The sequence below is a fragment of the Mercenaria mercenaria genome, unplaced genomic scaffold (assembly GCF_021730395.1).
Source record: "Mercenaria mercenaria strain notata unplaced genomic scaffold, MADL_Memer_1 contig_636, whole genome shotgun sequence".
NCBI lineage: Eukaryota > Metazoa > Mollusca > Bivalvia > Venerida > Veneridae > Mercenaria > Mercenaria mercenaria.
In genome coordinates this window covers 45,518-62,695 of record NW_026463522.1, presented here as the reverse complement: position 1 = coordinate 62,695, position 17,178 = coordinate 45,518, and the positions used below count along the sequence as shown (strand labels likewise).

The following is a 17,178-nucleotide window of genomic DNA, read 5'->3' as shown; positions in this document are numbered from 1 at the left end:
CGGGAATTTACTTGACAAAATAATTTAGAAACTCAAACAGTGTTACTTCCCCTTATCAGTGCGGCGTCAACATTAAATCGCCTCTGCTGGGTTGAGTGTACTACATACTGACTAAAGATTAGAACTAGGTTTAACATAGGTTTAATAGTGTGCATTCAATGAGTACGTACACTCAATGTGGGAGATTTAATGTAATATTCCTGTTGTATTGGTGTCAGTCTTGTAGAATCCAGCATATGAGTTACCTCCCGTTTTAGAAAAGTCGCCATTTGTATCGCTGTAAACATGGTGTATAGTTACAATTGCAATTTTATTTTTTTTGAGAATTTTTAGTGACTGATTGATATTGTTAATGATGGTAGATTTAAATGTTGCATACGGGTATGTCTTTTGTGTTAATTTAACCAGCCTATCGCTTAACTTACGATCCAGTAATGAGTATATTTTGTTTTCTAAGTTCTATTTACACTGATCAGCTGATAACAATTCACATGCGGAACGTACTGTTATAATTTTGCTAACTATTAATTTAAAGTGAGGTAGCATTTTTTATACGTATGTGTAGATATACATTTAGTCAATAAGTTTTAAAAACCGGCTGTTTTAACGGATCTTTAGTAGACAGTATACGAAGATAAACAATTAATGTTCTAGATTTTGACTTGAAACTTTTTTTTCAGACGTGGTTAGTGATGCATTTTGTTTGATATTTTCATCTTGGGGTATTTTTGTTTGATTTATAAATCCTATATTAAAGAAGTTTTATTTGATCTAATCATATTTTATTGCTTTTAAAAGCATGTATAATATTATAAAGAATAATGCAGATTTTAATGAAGTTTATTTATACATTGCACACATTTCGTATCTATCTACGTAAATCCATGTTCATTCATATAGGGCAAGGTTAAGTCACAAAGCTGCTTTTGCTGTTCCAAAGGTCAAAGGTTGTGGGTTTAAGTCCTTTTTCTTTTCTGGTATTTCCCTATGGAATAAGTTGCCTGCTAGTATAGCACAGACTGAGAAATTACCTGTTTTAAAAACATTAGTAAAGAATTATTTACTAGACAGTTTAGCATAATTACTTTAATGTGTTTTAATAACTATTTAATGTGTTTTAATAACTATTCATATGGCATTCGATGTATGAACATTTTAACTTAAGCTCGCATTTTACTTTTTGATGTAGTTGTGCAGTTTCCATCTAGTCACATAATTCTTTATTTGATATAGTTGTGCAATTTCCATCTAGTCACATACTTCAATTTCCATCTAGTCACATAATTCTGTAAACTCTGTTATGCCTCTCTTTGTCATGCCACCAACACAAAGGACCACAACGGAAATATAAGTTTTCTCCTTTTTTGTGTGTAATCCTTGGTGACGGTGTGCCTGTCATGGCTATTTTTAATTTCATATATGCATTATGTTATTATCTTGTATTTACTATACATGTTGTTTTTAATTGTCCATGTATGTGCACTCCTTACCGAAATAAATTTATCTATCTAATCTATCTACATCCACATCAGACCCATCTAGTTCGATCATATATAGACAGACTGTTTAAAGATAAGCAAGTGCAATAAGGTGAAAAGTTTAAAAGAACTACAATTACTAAGATTAAAACAAAGATACAGATCAGATGCTTACAGCTTCCAGCCTCTCAGCGAATAGAAACAAACTGGGGCTTAATTAAACACTGCCGTCATACCACAATATTAAGGTATGAAATAACAGTTACACTTAGATGTATTTGGCGATGTTAGTTATAGAAAGCGGTAGTTGTTATCTTAAAGCAACAATTAAAGTCCGGAATAAGATTTTATATTTCCCCAAAACACGCCAGTGTTGTCAAATATATATCTATATCTCAAAAGTCATAATGATTACTGCGACTAAATATAAAATTAAATCATTTTAATCGAAGATTGTATATCATCAAATTATTCAGCCTGTAAGTGTTGTTTAAATAGAAAATGACCTTTCCTTGTATCGATATAACAGCTAATCCTGTAATCACATGCGGTCTACCTATTGTTAAATATATTCGATGTTCAATACATATGTGTATAACCTTTGCCAAAAGATCATGAAAATGTAAATAAACACTGGTAAATTTACTGGTCGGCAAACTAAGCTCATTTTTATTGTCAATTTTGTTTCCTTCGTTAAAATGTTTAGTATTGTTTAAGATATTTAGTGGAGGACTTTTACTTTTTAAAGATGAATATGAAGGTGCATAAGTATGAAATACAGTAGTCTGGGTTATATCACTATAGTTTTATCATACATTGAATCATGTTACAATCATTGTAACATTTCATGTAGATATTTGATATAATATACCAATTAGTAACTGTACAAAGACGTGTCCGCCTTGTTCATTCTCGCATACCAGAGGTCTACCATGGTTCCCCGGGTGAACCTCTGGCACTTGCTTTGATTTTCAGTATAGAAGCTTAGAAAGCGTATCTGCAAGATGTCTGATATAGACGATAACTTAGAAGTGGTGGTTATAGATAATGGAACGTGGATGATAAAAGCTGGGTATGCTGGTGACAAAACAGCCCGTGCGTACGAGAGAACAGTGATTGGCACAGATGTAGCAGAAGAAGGCAACAGTCAACATAAGGTAGGTCAATATTTCCATACCTTGTTTACGTATTTAAACGTTAAAGCAGTACGCTGCCATTCGCCTTCTTTACAGACAATACATCATTCTATGGAAGTTAGAACATATCTACCATAAAACTACATCTTATTGATTTCGGTATTTTTTACTTAAACTAAATGTTCAAGTTCCGGTAACGTTAAATCCTAACTTGATTAATATTTGTTTGTGACGGTTCAGATTTAAGGCTAAAACATGAACTATTTTTACAGGATGGAGTCAGTATGAAGCTGTTTGGAGATAGGACCTGGTTCAACAGAAAGTGCAAGTTAACATTTCCTATGCACAGGGGATCTGTCTGCGGCTGGGATGATATGGAAAGGTGAGTTTGCTTTTGTTGTTCAGTATCTAGTACAACTTATATGAGCCGCGCCATGGGAAAACCAACATAGTGCGTTTGCGACCAGCATGGATCCAGACCAGCCTGCGCATCCGCGCATTCTGGTCAGGATCCATGCTGTTCACTAACAGTTTGTCTAATTGCAATAGTCTTTGAAAGCGAACAGCGGATGCGCAAGCTGGTTTGCATCCATGCTGGTCGCAAATGCACTATGTTGGTTTTCGTAACATTGTCAATCAATCACTAGCCCCGCATTGATGTGGGTTCGAGCCTCACTCGGGGCGTTGAATTCTTCATGTGAGGAAGCCATCCAGCTGGCTTACGGAAGGTCGGTGGTTCTACCCATGTGCCCGCTCGTGATGAAATAATGCACGGAGGGGCACCTGGGGTCTTCCTCCACCAAGAAAGCTGGAATGATGCCATATGACCTAAAATTGTGTAGGTGCTACGTTAAACCCAAGAAAAAAAGTAGGCTGCGCGTTAAATTTGGTTTGAACTACATGGTTAACGAATAAAAACATGTTTATATATCTTTCAAGCATCTGGGAGTATATTTTCACACACGAACTGCGTGACGGTATAGAGGGCCGCCCTATTCTGATAACAGAGGTTCCTGGTAACAGTCCCGAAAACAGACAGAAAATGGTCGAGGTGAGAGCCAAAAATACACTCGCAGTTTAATACGGATATTTGAAGGGAGTTATATCTTCACCCTTTACATTTTTACAAAATGAGTGCAAAAGTTCATAATATTACTACATGAGTATTATTTCCGTATTTTTTCTCATGCCCGTATGTCGGCCTAATCACATTCACACGGCAGGTAGCATATCTTTGCAAAAGAAACATGACTTTGCCTTTACAGTTGCTTTAGATGTATAATGTCGTTGAATGATTTTAAAATTACATTATTTGAAAAGACTTATCGATCCACCTGATTTTTATTAGAAGCATGAACAATTAACATAACAGGAAGTATAATGTAAGTCGTTTTGATTGTTTACTGTTTGAGTAAGAAGGCTGCTGCCTTACGGTTTTTGAATACTTAAACCTTTACTGGCTAGCGACTACCAAATCCGGACGACCACCAAACCGGACAGTCCCCTAAGTGCTTTATTTCGGTCTTTAACCTTGCTCATCTGTTTATGATCAAACGGACGCTTGATTTTCAACAACACAGCGAAGTTACAACGGTTAAATTCAAGTATTTTCTAATAAATGCTACATTTCATTTCGTCTGCACTCACGAAGCATGTTTACATGTTGGGGGAAGTCGGAAGTGGCGTGAAGCGAATGCGAAGTATTTCCGTGAGGTCCCGCCATAAATCTAAAGGCCCGATGCAAATTTGAGGTAAGCAGACGAGACGTTTAGTAAACACTTAAACCCGGGAAATACAGCTTTGATAATTTAGTGCATGATTTTAATACACCCTAAAACACATTTTCATATCAAAATATCCACTCCGAAAAGTGGAATTTTAACAGATTCAGTCGGGAGAGATACGATCAAATCATCGATTAAAGAGAGGTAATTCGTACAATTCTATGTCTCGGACACTGTACGACTACTTTCCCTTGGTTGAAAATAAAGTTTAATTCAATATTGAACGTAAATTGAAAATCAATAAAGTGACAATTCGATGTTTATATATGGTCCGGAAACATGGAACTGTTAGACCTTAAAACAACGTGATTCGGTTGCCCTTCGTTCGGGCCTCGAAAAAGTACTTGACCTTATTTTAGAAGTAAACCAATTAGCTCTTTAGTTGGGAGGAGAACCTTGCTTTGTTCACGTGAAATTTCAACTATAAGATATTTCTATTTCCCGAGTTATCGTGAAAAATATTACAAAAGTGTCCGGCTGTAAGACGCTAGCCAGTACTGTAGAAGGAAGTTGCTATGTCTTAAATTAGTTACTTATATCACAATCAGCTCCGAGATCGTATTTTGATGCATGTAGTTAATGATTTGTTTCGACTACTTACAGATTATGATGGAGAAGTTTCGAGTTCCTGCTCTGTATATCAAAGACCCTGCAGGATTGGCTCTGATCAGTTCCGGTCGAATTTCCGGGATTGTGTTGGATGTTGGCGGAAGTGTTACACATGTCACAGCTATACATCAGGGTATGGTCCGTCTAGTTTTCATTGCTTTAAAGTGAAATTTTTGTGTCTGAGAATTCATTTATGAAAAGGACTTCGGACACTATCATATGCTTCTAGCCTACATTTTGAATGCAAAATTCTCCGTAAGTATTTAAACAATACCCAAATCGTTTCGAGTCAATGGTAAACCAATGTGTTAGTTAACTTATTACAGCAGAAACTGTTTTTTATCAGTTCCTATCAAGATGTTTTTCTTATTTTATCTTAGCCAGGATATATTTTCTTGAAAAAATAAAATGTTTAATTTCCGTAAAAATATAATGTCATCACTTTACGGAAGTTTAAAATATATGAATTCCAGTCGAAAAAAGTGACAAAATCTGTTTATTTAAGGAAAAAATAACATTTTAAAATTAAAATCCTAAAAATAAATAAAAAAGCGAGCGATATTTTTGCAAACAACCTGTACTTGATTTATCTATACACTGTTCGTAATGTAAAGTTATTGATGCATTACATGTATGAATAGATATACATGTTTAAGTGACCGGTCAGTTTTATTACAGTGGTCCAGGTAGTTATTTAAGTACATGTACATGTCTGTATAGCTGTGTTATAAGTGATGGCAGGTATTTGTGTGCTGTATAACATTAATACTACGAAAAGGCAGTCATCTTATCAAGCCGTAGGGTGGGTTCTTGCTTGGAATAAGTACCAGCGGCACAGATAATATTTGAGCCGCGCCATGAGAAAACCAACATAGTGCAATTGCGACCAGCATGTATCCAGACCAGCCTGTGCATCTGTGCAGTCTAGTCACGGATCTGTGCTGTCCGCTAACAGTTTCTCTAATTCCAATAGGCTTTGAAACCGAACGGCATGGATCCTGACCAGAGTGCGCAGATGAGCAGCTGGTCTTGATCCATGCTCGTCGCAAAACACTATGTTGGTTTTCTCATGGCACGGCTCATTTGGCTTAAACATTTAATAAAAATGTATCCGAAATGACAGTTCTTTGTGAGGATTGCCTAAGGAAGCTGTATTGGAAAAAGTTAAATCGGGATAAGTCTGACAACAGCCCATTTAAAGATAATGTTGTCTAATCAGGGCAGAAGTTGTGAGCAAAACACATTCGAAATGTATCATTTGTAGGGCTAAAGTAGAAGCAGGTCGATGCATAAAAATTCCACCTGAAACTCGGCTGGACCTTTCAGTTCGTTTTCGCGTCTGGCCGTATTTGTATATGTCATCTGCATGGAACGCGACTTGACACATCACTTTCGTGGCATCACACTGAATGTGAAACCGTCACTGTCATGACCTGCCAAGAAGCTACTGTTCTGGACCTATGCATCACAGGCATATCAATAACAAGCGTTATTTCTGTTTGATGGACTATAGTCAGGATCAGATTATCTGCTGTGCACATATTGACTCTTTTTTGTGGTGTTTAGTCCGTCGCAAAGAACAATACTCAATTCAGTTTTCACAGAAGGAAGAACATGAAGTAATGAATCCATGTGACATTTAGTTCGTGTCTAAAAGAAATAAATATAAACGCACAGAAGAAGATGAAAAAAATTAAGAAATGAAAAATATATAAAAATACAAAAAATAATAAAAACAAAATGGAAAACAAATAACATCCTCATCGCTAATGGCTGGCGTGCGCGTCGCGAGGAGGGCATGCAGAAGATTATCTGGTGTGTTGCTAGTATTTTACAGCACACATTTGCCAATCTACTGCAACAAACAACCAGGATAAGCCAATGAAAATTTAACCCAACGAATAATATTCACAGTAGTTGCTTCTCTCACTACTATACATGTATAAAATGCCTATCTGTACCCTTTCAAACGTTTGCATAGTATTTGAGTTACAAACAGATGTAAAAATATGTGACAATCTAACTATTAAACATGAATGTAAAAAGTATTGGTTACTTTACATTTAGGAACACCCTGTAGTTATATTTTTTGTTTAAAAGTACTGTTCCACCCCTTGCATCAACACAATAGTCACGGAAAATGTGTATAATTAATATCTACATGTGCTGGCCAAATATGGTTTTGATGCACGGGTGGGAACAATGTTGTATAAAACAAAATAGCTTTTATATGTATAATAACAGGGTACGTAATTCTATTTAGAGCAAAACTCACCGTTTTATGAAACAAATATTGAAAATTTGACTTTAAGAAATAATTTCAAATATGTATTTTGATGGTGTATGTAATTAAATACTTATTTCTTAGTGGTTTATTTTTCACTCTTGGAGTAGGCAAATTCATATAGAAAGTGTCCGAAGTCCTTTACTTATTCTTTTCTGGTATGTCGGTTTCATGCATGCTTAAACCGTACCAAGTTTGACGGGAAATAAAGACAAATTTTGATAAATTATAACAAATTTTCATGTTTTATATTACACATTTGGTCATTTAAATTGCCTTTTCAGCCATTTGCGGAAGGAAAGCTCGACTCTCTTGGTTTGATTAAATGATTTGTTACTAGTATAAGACAAATTACTCTAACTTCTCATCTTAGTTGTTCCGCTAACTACAACCACTATGTGAAGTAATAAAAAAGGTGCATCTTTATAAATTTGGAAACGCCTCCTCAGATTGGTTTAACTTGACTAAATGCATAAACTGGTGCTATAGCTACATTCACAATTGAATATCAGAGGGCAACATGTTTAGCAAGCTTCCATTAGTGGTGGTTTACATTTTATACTTCCAATAGCTGTACATGTATTATGTGGCATTACACACAGTACTGGTTGAACACACAAACTTGCTACTTTTTTGTTTATATGAAAGTACAAAGTAATTGTTGGTATTTTCAAATATGAGTATATTAAATCTTTACATTATCAATCAGAATCCTAATCCTACATGCTATTTCAGCAGTCCGTAAACAGAGGTAATTTGTTGGGTTTAAGAACATTTTTGGTCGTATATTACGGTTTCCCAGCTTTTGTAGGTGGAGGATGACCTAAAACGCCCCTCTTGGCATTACTTCATAACGGGCGGGCACTTTGGTACAACTACCCACCTTAAGTTTGCCACCTGACTTCCTATAATACAGTTGCTCATATACGAAGTTATGCAATTGTGTCTCGTGGCCAAGTTTGTTTATATGCTTTTTCAGGGTCGCTTCTGAATTGTAATGGCGCAGGTGGAGCAGCGTATCCTTGCAGATCTGATATTGGTGGAAACGACGTGACTGAGTATTTGTCAAAGATAATTGGAAAGAGCAACTTTGAACCTAGTGGTACTTTTTTGTTATGACATTGTACATTTTTTAAAACTAATATTAGCTAACTTTGATATTATGATATAATGGCTCGCACTGTTTATTGTAACTGTTACAGAAATGGGGCAAAACAGTAACACGACTATTCGCTCGCCTCAGTGAAATTAATTCAACTTTTTGATAAAGCCTACCAGCATTAAATATTACATAAATAGCCGTGCGATACGCTAGAATGCAGGATCCCTTAGCTGTTTTCGTAGACTGTAACCGCTACAAATGGTGTATGTTGTAATTAAGCAAATGTTCCATGTTAAACAATAGTTTCAATTAAAAGACATGAATTATTTTTGAAAAAAAAACAACAACAAAAAAGCATGTTTTTGTTTTATGGATTTTTTTATGAGTTAAAATGATAAATCATTTAAAATGGCCAATATTTGACTATTTCACGGAAGGCCAGTAGTTCTATCCAGGTGTCCGCCCATGCCTCAAATAATGGCTTGAGCGACACCACCATCAAAAAACGGGGAACCGCCATATGACATTAAACGTGTCGTTGCGACACTAAACCAGATATATACAAATAAACAGACATGATTTATTGACCCGTAATTATTCTATCAGAAATAAAAGGAAATAAAATCTGTTAGAAGATTCTTTGGAAGCATAAAATGCAACCAAGCAGAATAATACCCGGTTTGATTGAGTCTGTTCATGAGAAGTATATATTTGTAACAAATAAAGAGAAACTATAAAATATATTAAACCTTATTTTCAGGTCATGCAATGGTTGATATAGAAGGTTTAAAGCATTGTTTATACAATTATACAATGTCAGAAAATAAGGGAACTGACTACAGTTTTCCGGACGGCACCAGTGTTCCCGTTGATGAGGATATGATCAGTTGTGGGGACATCTTGTTTCATCCGGATAAGATAGGTATAATAATCATATACTGACACTCTGAATTCATCTGTAATACTTCGATTTATTAACGGCTTAGAGCAAAAATTTCGAAAACCTTGAATTGAAAACAGTGACAAATTGTCTAGTATTTTGTTTTACTTTGTATTTGTTTTCAAAGTTGACAGACGGATAAAAAGAATATATTATAGACTTTAATACTATAACCCATTTACCTCGAACTTTTAAGTATGATTTAAGTCAGTTTGAATGTACTTTTGTTAGACTATTGTTCTATGTCGGTATTAATTAATGAAATCACATTTTTGTAATTTTGACCTATTCAGTAGATACATGTACCCATATATATTGATATTCATATATTCCATGTATGAAACACAACAGTTACTGAAATATATGTTAGACCACGATAATCCGTAAATAGCCAATCGTAAAGCAGACTTGTACCCGTCTATATTTCATATACAACAGTAGCGTTGTATATATATCGCGGGAAACTTGGGCAAAAAACGCGTGAATTTCGTGTCAATTTACCATCTAACAATACAGGCGAACGCCGGAGTTAAATGACCTTGCAATATTCTCACCAGTTATCAATGGGATAAAAAATAAGACTGACTTGGAGGTAAATTCAGTTGACAACGTCTAAATATTAATATCGTGAAAATGACCCCATGTTATTAGATATCAATAAAATTGAATTACAATAAACTACATATTTGTAGTGTAGAACCAACTGGGTAAAAACGTAATTTACACATTCACTGAAATGTTTCCAACAGTTGTAACTTTTTATGTTCACTTGTTATAAAAAAGACATGTCAGCACGATCCTTACATTTGCAAACAACTGGATCCAGTTCTTCGAAACTTTAACAGGCGATTGACTTAACGGTTGATTAACTTTATCAGTAGATTTCGACAGTTTAGAAAACTTAGAAAATCAAATGTACTTGTTAAGGCTTATAAACACTAAATCATCTTTACAGTAAAATTAAAATATCATACTAGTGTTTCCCACCCACCAAGACTAGTATCTTGAATAGAAATTTAACAGGCGGTTAGTTTAACAGCTTAATGCAGTGGTCGTGGGTTCGAGCATCATTGGGGTCACGACCATGACTTCTCACATGACCCCAGTACTAGTTTTCATAGGAAACGGACTCGAGAGTGGTTACAATAAGCTTAAACAGTTAAGCTTTCATCACAATCGAGCTAAAACAAATTAGTGTAAACTAAACTAAATTACAGCCCGTTCAAGTTTCGAACAACTTGGCCCAGTTAGAAAGTAAAACAACTACATCATTCTTGTACGATATAGTAAAAGGTATTCCTAGTCCTACGAGCATCTACCCACTAACTATATCCTGATAAACAAAGTAAAGAAATAAAAAAAATAACTAACTAACTAAAAAAATAAATAAACTGGCTATCTTCTTGAATCAACGTATCTGTCATCGTGTTTCGCCAACATGCAAACTCCTCACAAAAACTAATTGTTCAGCATGCAGTCCAATTTTGAGTATTTTTGAGAAATCCATACTTAACTGTTTAGCATTAATTTTGTGATTGCAAATGACTCAAAGTGTTAATGAACGTTAAATCTTATTAAATCCGGTATTTGAGTAAAACTGAATTTATACAAATAACCTGCATTATTTCATATGCCCTACTGACAATTAAGCGCTAACGGTACAAAGATGATATTACTTTTATAAAAACACGTTAATCCTAATTTCTATTGAACGCCTGGGAGAGATTTCAGTAATTGCAGTTTTTATGTCACGTGGTCTAAGTCGGATAGACAACTCGTGCCGTTGTCTACGGGATATATACAACTCGCTTTGCTCGTTGTATATATCCCGTAGACAACGGCACTCGCTGTCTATCCTATACATAGATTGGTTTTCACAAGGCTCGGTTAAACAGGTGGGAATATATTTAAGACCTGCTCCAGTCCTACCTTTTAACCTTAAATTGTCACTGAAAAAGCATGAAAATCCTGACTATGAAGAAGTGTGGCATGTGGCCGTTAACTGTTACCTACTGTTATCGTGGGTTGCATACACACAATAGAATTTGAATAGCCGCGGAGCAGGGCTTTAACAAAGGAAATTATCCCGTTATGAAAGAAGTTCTGTAGGAATGTGGTAGATTCTATAACGAAAATAATAAATGTTTGGTGCTATCTATATTTGAAAATTGAGATGCAAAGTATACATCCATTTTGTAATTTGCACATAACTTATCTAGCACATTAACACTCTTTAAGTAATAATTATTGCATTCTTTTGTGTATTAACACAGGGTCGACTGCGCCAGGAATAGATAAACTCTTATGTAATGCTTTGCATTCCTGTGAAGATGACATTAAGAAGGAACTACTGTCAAACATTATTATCTCTGGAGGGACAACGCTCACACCAGGTTTGACATATTTTTCACTGTATATATGCTTCCATATTATAGGAAAAGTATTTAAATCTCGTGCACATAATTCTCAAGATTACCATCTCACAATATTCTATATTATTACATACTCGATTCTATTCCCTATTAAGTTACAATGGCACCGGACACTTCAATATATTTTCCATACAGTGACGCCTGAATTTCATATCGGGTGCGTGACGTAATTTAGTGGGTGCCGTTGCATTAGTTCTAGTTCGGTCATTTTTTCATGCTATTGAACAAATTTATAATAGTTACATTACATTTATACATGAAGATACGTATGTAATGAAAAGGTTATCATCTTTGCATCGGGAAATATGCTCTCGTTCTTTAGCGGAAGAATATTTCGCTCCTAAAGTTGTCCAATATTTCCGCCTCAGAACTCGTGCATATTTCCCGATACAAAGCAAATAAACTATCACTATGTATTGTGACCCCTTGTCGATAACAATGGTCCAGTATTGTGACCGGTATTAACTTGCTCTCCGCAAGTAGCTCATAATAACAGGTACACAGGGTTTGCACAGTCTTGAAAAGTACTTGAAAATGAAGGGCAGTCTTGAAAAGTCCTTGAAAACAAAATTTGTCTTGAAAATTGCCCAAAGACCTTGAAAAGTACTTGAATTTCTTATTTTCTCGTATGCTAGACAATTAAAATCTCCCTGGAAATCAAAAGTAAATCTTTTAGAATAAAATCGGCAAGTTTCGAGCAATGGGCAGAGCTACGAAAACGCCGTAATAAAAAAGGTTGAATGTGTTCGGGACGAAAGCGAAGTTTGGGTACGAATGTTTCGTACTTTCTGTTAGCGTTGTCTCCCCTGACTAAAATGGCGTCAATTCGTCACGGCTAGAAAACGGCTAGAATTTACAAATGTGTGTAAATATTATTTATAAATAAGTCCTTGAAAACTATAAGACTAGTGCTTGAAAAGTCCTTGAATTTGACTTGGCCTTGTCTGTATGAACCCTGGTACAGGACGAATTATGTTAGACGCTTTTTGTCAGTCAGTTTCTTAGTGGAACATCCACCTGTGTCTAGAATCGAACCTGATTGTGATTTGTTGTTTTGTGTTCGTCCTAATGCGCTGACTAGTCCGACACTATTATATGTAAATATGTAATACAATATAACTATATTCGAACTTTCTCCTTGAAACACGTGTATTTCACTACTGAATACAAAACCCTGTATTCAACTCTCATCGAATTCGGGTTGGTCTGTTGCTTTAGTCGTCACGTCAAATATGAATTCAGAAATGTAGAATTGATTACGTCACGAAGATCCATGCGTTTAAAATTTCACTGTCCACTTAAAAAAGTCTTATTCATCTCAAATTGTAGTCCATTTTGGCTGGTGTAACACTAAAAACAGATTTATACGTATAGAATAAAAGAATTAAAGCGGTACCCTGATCTGCAGTATCGCATTCGGCTGTCGTGGATTTTGCCAGACCTGATCACACTTGGCGCAAGCGCCGTGTGAGGTCTAGGCCTAACAGATCGAGTACAACATTGAAAATCAGGTACTGTACTTATTATGCCTCCCACTACACAGTGGTGTGGGAGACATATTGATTTACTCCAGTCTGTCTGTCTGTCTGTGTGTCTGTCTGTCTGTAACAAAGCTTGTCCGCACTCTTAGTCGAACATTTTTCATCCGATCTTCACCAAACTTCAACAAAATGTGTGTGACCATAAGACCTCGTCCAAGTTCGATAACTAGCCAAATCCGCCCAGGCACTTTTGAATTATGGCCCTTGAATTACTGATTGGGTCCATTCATCAAAGCCATCGAGAGAAACTAGACATTTTTCAGTGGGGTCCACTCATCAAAGCAACCAAGAGAAACTAGACATTTTTCAATGGGGCAGTTGTGGGAGACATGCGCTTTTCTCAAAAACATCTCTAGTTATAATTGCATTACTTAGATGCATGAAGTATTGTCTTACTTTGTATGTTATACTAGTATGTATTTTAAAACTTGTTGCAGTGATACTTAATTCTTTTCTTTTATACGATTGCATAGATTTTATGTTCCCCCTCCCCTTGTAATAATTAACTTCCGTCCGTTTCCCGGTTTCCGTTCACTTTAGAACATGAACCGCAAACTTTGTTGGCAGGTCGGTCATGACCGTCAGATGCTCCCATTTGGTTTTAAAATTAGTCGCTGAGAGGTCAAGGTTGTCAATGAATGTCATTGAAATGAAAATTCTATTGATAACTGAAGAACGCTTTGGCTTACAGTCGCGAAAATTCATACAATGATTGCCCGTGGACGGTTGGGTCACTATGTTAAAGGCAATGTGAACTTGAACTGAACATCGGCGTAGTACAATGACTGGATGTCTCTTGTACCTACGGTCGTCAAACATAATATGAGTGAATACCTATGGTCAGTAGAAAACCGTTATTTTCTTGGAGTTAGTAAGTCAAATTTCAAGGTCACAAAGGCCTTGATGCTGAATCTGGTTCCCGGTTAATAACTTCGAAACGCCTTGGCCTATAGTCGTCAAACTTCCAAGGTTGATTGCCTGTGGTCAGTAGATGATCTCTACTCTTTCAGTGTCAAAGGTCAAGGTAAAAGTAATCTTGATATTGAAAGTGGTTTCCACTCATTCATTAAAGAACGCATTGACCTACTGTCGTCAAAGTTCATTGGATGATTGCCAGTGATCAGCATATAACCTCTTTTGTTTTTTGGTCAGTGAGTCAAAGGTCAGGGCCACAATGATATTAAGACTAAGAACAGTTTCTGAAAAGTAAATTAACTAAACAATACATTGACCAACACTCGTAAAACTTCGACGGATAATGGCCTGTGGTCAGTAGATGACCTCTTTCGTTTTTGGTGTTTGTAGGTCAAAGGTCAATGTCACCGTGAACCCGAGACAGTAAATGGTTTTCTCTCGGTAAATTAGAATTAAGAACCCTATGATCTACAGAATTATAACCATTATAGGTTGATTACCTGTGGTCTTTATTGTTTTGGGAATCAGTAACTCAAAGGTCAATGTCATAATGACTTTGACACAAAAGACAGTTTCAGCTCAGTAAATAAAGAACGCTATGGCCTACAGTCTACACATTTCATGGGATGATTGCTTGTTGTCAGTAGATGACCCTTATATGGTTAGGGATCAATAGGTCAAATGACAAGGTCATTGTGATCTCGGGACTGGAAATGGGACAAGTCACATGGGAGGAATCGTGTTTTACAAACAGCTTTTGTTCTTTCAGGAGTTGTTGAACGGCTTGAGACACATGTTAAAGAAGAATTTGGAAAATGTGACAATAAAATCTGCGTAATTGGCCCTCCAGAGAGAAGGAAATCTTCCTGGTTGGGTGGATCTATAGTAGCTTCACTGGAGATATTCCCAAAAATATGTAAAACTAGAGAAGACTATACCGAGAAAGGTTGCACGGAGTTCACGACATTTGCTGGATTTGAGACTTTTCTGATTTCTTGAATATGGGTAATTATCCAAATAAAATCTTTCCTCAAAATGTTTTGACAGTTCATAATTTTGAGAAGCTGTTGTGATTAAAGTGATTTAGTGACTGATAATAGAAAACGTACTTCAGAAAGTCATGACAATTGCAAGAATCTGTATGTACAATTTCCTTGAAATGACAGAGAAAACAATACTTCTTTTGAAAGAGAACAATGTCGTGCAATGCTTTAATTTCCGAATACTGCAAACAGATCAGTTCGGTCATTTTGCAGTCTTTTTATCTCAACTGTTTTTGAATATTCGTTACATTAATAACAGATTTGCACAATTGGAAGTGTTTCCTTTATTAATGCAACATAGTTTTAACGACACAAAACTATAAAGCATTGTTATTGCATCGTACACTGGACCAAGTTCACAGTTTGGGCAAGGGCGCAGATGTGTTCACAAATGGCTCTTATTTTGTTATGACGAAAGCTCGACAGAAGTAATATTTGTTTTAGCTACAGCCAAATGTGTAAAATTATGTTTACACAGATTTAAATTCAATGATTTGAAAAATAAATTGTAAAAGGCAAAATACGCGTAATTTTGGATTGCCTCTCTTAAAATACCAAATGGCGACGTTAGTTAAGTACCACTTATGCTATAATTTGCATTGTCACAATTGCAACACCGTGTTATTTGATGTGCTATAGGGTATACAATGTGCTTATCCTCACAGTATATTGGTGTTACGTTTTGCACTGGACACATGTTAATGAAAGTAATTGCCAACAGCTGTCGAAATGTAATGGTGTCGTGTGAATTTCTCCAGTTTTCAGAAAGGAGACAAATACACCTGAACTGCGACTAGATTATTAAAAAAGTACCTGCAAGAATAACAATAAGAAGACTGAAATCGCTACAGGATTTACACTTGTTACAATATGTTCAAATATTGGATGTCATTTTGGTTTTGTATTTTAGATAAGGCTGTTGGTTTGTTTCGTTCTTCAGTTATGTAGCAACATTCTGTCATGATGCAATAATGTCTATGCTAAAAACACAATCAGTCTATAGATGTTTATGTTTACCGTGTAAAAGTTTATTTCCTTTTGCATAATTTGTATTAATCAACTAAATTTTCGTTTACTTATTTCTCTCTAAGTTTCAGAAATGGTCTGAGCAAATGTATTGCAGAAGAGAAAAATATACATGTGTCCCCAGTGGGAAATTTACACTCTTTTTAGCTCACCTGTCACAAAGTGACAAGGTGAGCTTTTGTGATCGCGCGGTGTCCGTCGTCCGTCGTCCGTCCGTGCGTGCGTGCGTGCGTGCGTGCGTGCGTCCGTAAACTTTTGCTTGTGACCACTCTAGAGGTCACATTTTTCATGGGATCTTTATGAATGTTGGTCAGAATGTTCATCTTGATGATATCTAGGTCAAGTTCGAAACTGGGTCACGTGCCTTCAAAAACTAGGTCAGTAGGTCTAAAAATAGAAAAACCTTGTGACCTCTCTAGAGGTCATATATTTCACAAGATCTTCATGAAAATTGGTCAGTATGTTCACCTTGATGATATCTAGGTCAAGTTCGAAACTGGGTCACGTGCCGTCAAAAACTAGGTCAGTAGGTCTAAAAATAGAAAACCCTTGTGACCTCTCTAGAGGCCATATATTTCATAAGATCTTCATGAAAATTGGTCAGAACGTTCATCTTGATGATATCTAGGTCAAGTTCGAAACTGGGTCACGTGCCTTCAAAAACTAGGTCAGTAGGTCAAATAATAGAAAAACCTTGTGACCTCTCTAAAGGCCATATTTTTCATGGGATCTGTATGAAAGTTGGTCTGAATGTTCATCTTGATGATATGTAAGTCAAGTTCGAAACTGGGTCACGTGCGATCAAAAACTAGGTCAGTAGGTCTAAAAATAGAAAAACCTTGTGACCTCTCTAGAGGCCATATATTTCATGAGATCTTCATGAAAATT

General features: G+C 35.9%; 1 protein-coding gene across 2 annotated transcripts; it reads left to right on the top strand.

Annotated features, from left to right (window-relative positions):
- Positions 1–264: 264 nt before the first annotated feature.
- On the top strand, positions 265–15,554 carry LOC128554681 (actin-like). 2 transcript variants are annotated; one of them, XM_053535992.1, is made up of 9 exons: positions 265–381; positions 2,454–2,635; positions 2,887–2,996; positions 3,554–3,665; positions 5,002–5,140; positions 8,271–8,393; positions 9,154–9,315; positions 11,607–11,726; positions 14,991–15,553. In XM_053535992.1, exons 2-9 carry the CDS (start codon positions 2,483–2,485, stop codon positions 15,218–15,220), a joined length of 1,149 nt encoding a protein of 382 aa, XP_053391967.1. In that variant the 5' UTR covers positions 265–381; positions 2,454–2,482; the 3' UTR covers positions 15,221–15,553. The 2 variants fall into 2 exon arrangements, with proteins under 2 accessions (XP_053391967.1, XP_053391966.1); XM_053535991.1 differs by lacking the exon at positions 265–381 and adding an exon at positions 1,523–1,726 and having other exon boundaries at positions 14,991–15,554.
- The last annotated feature ends 1,624 nt before the right edge of the window (positions 15,555–17,178 follow it).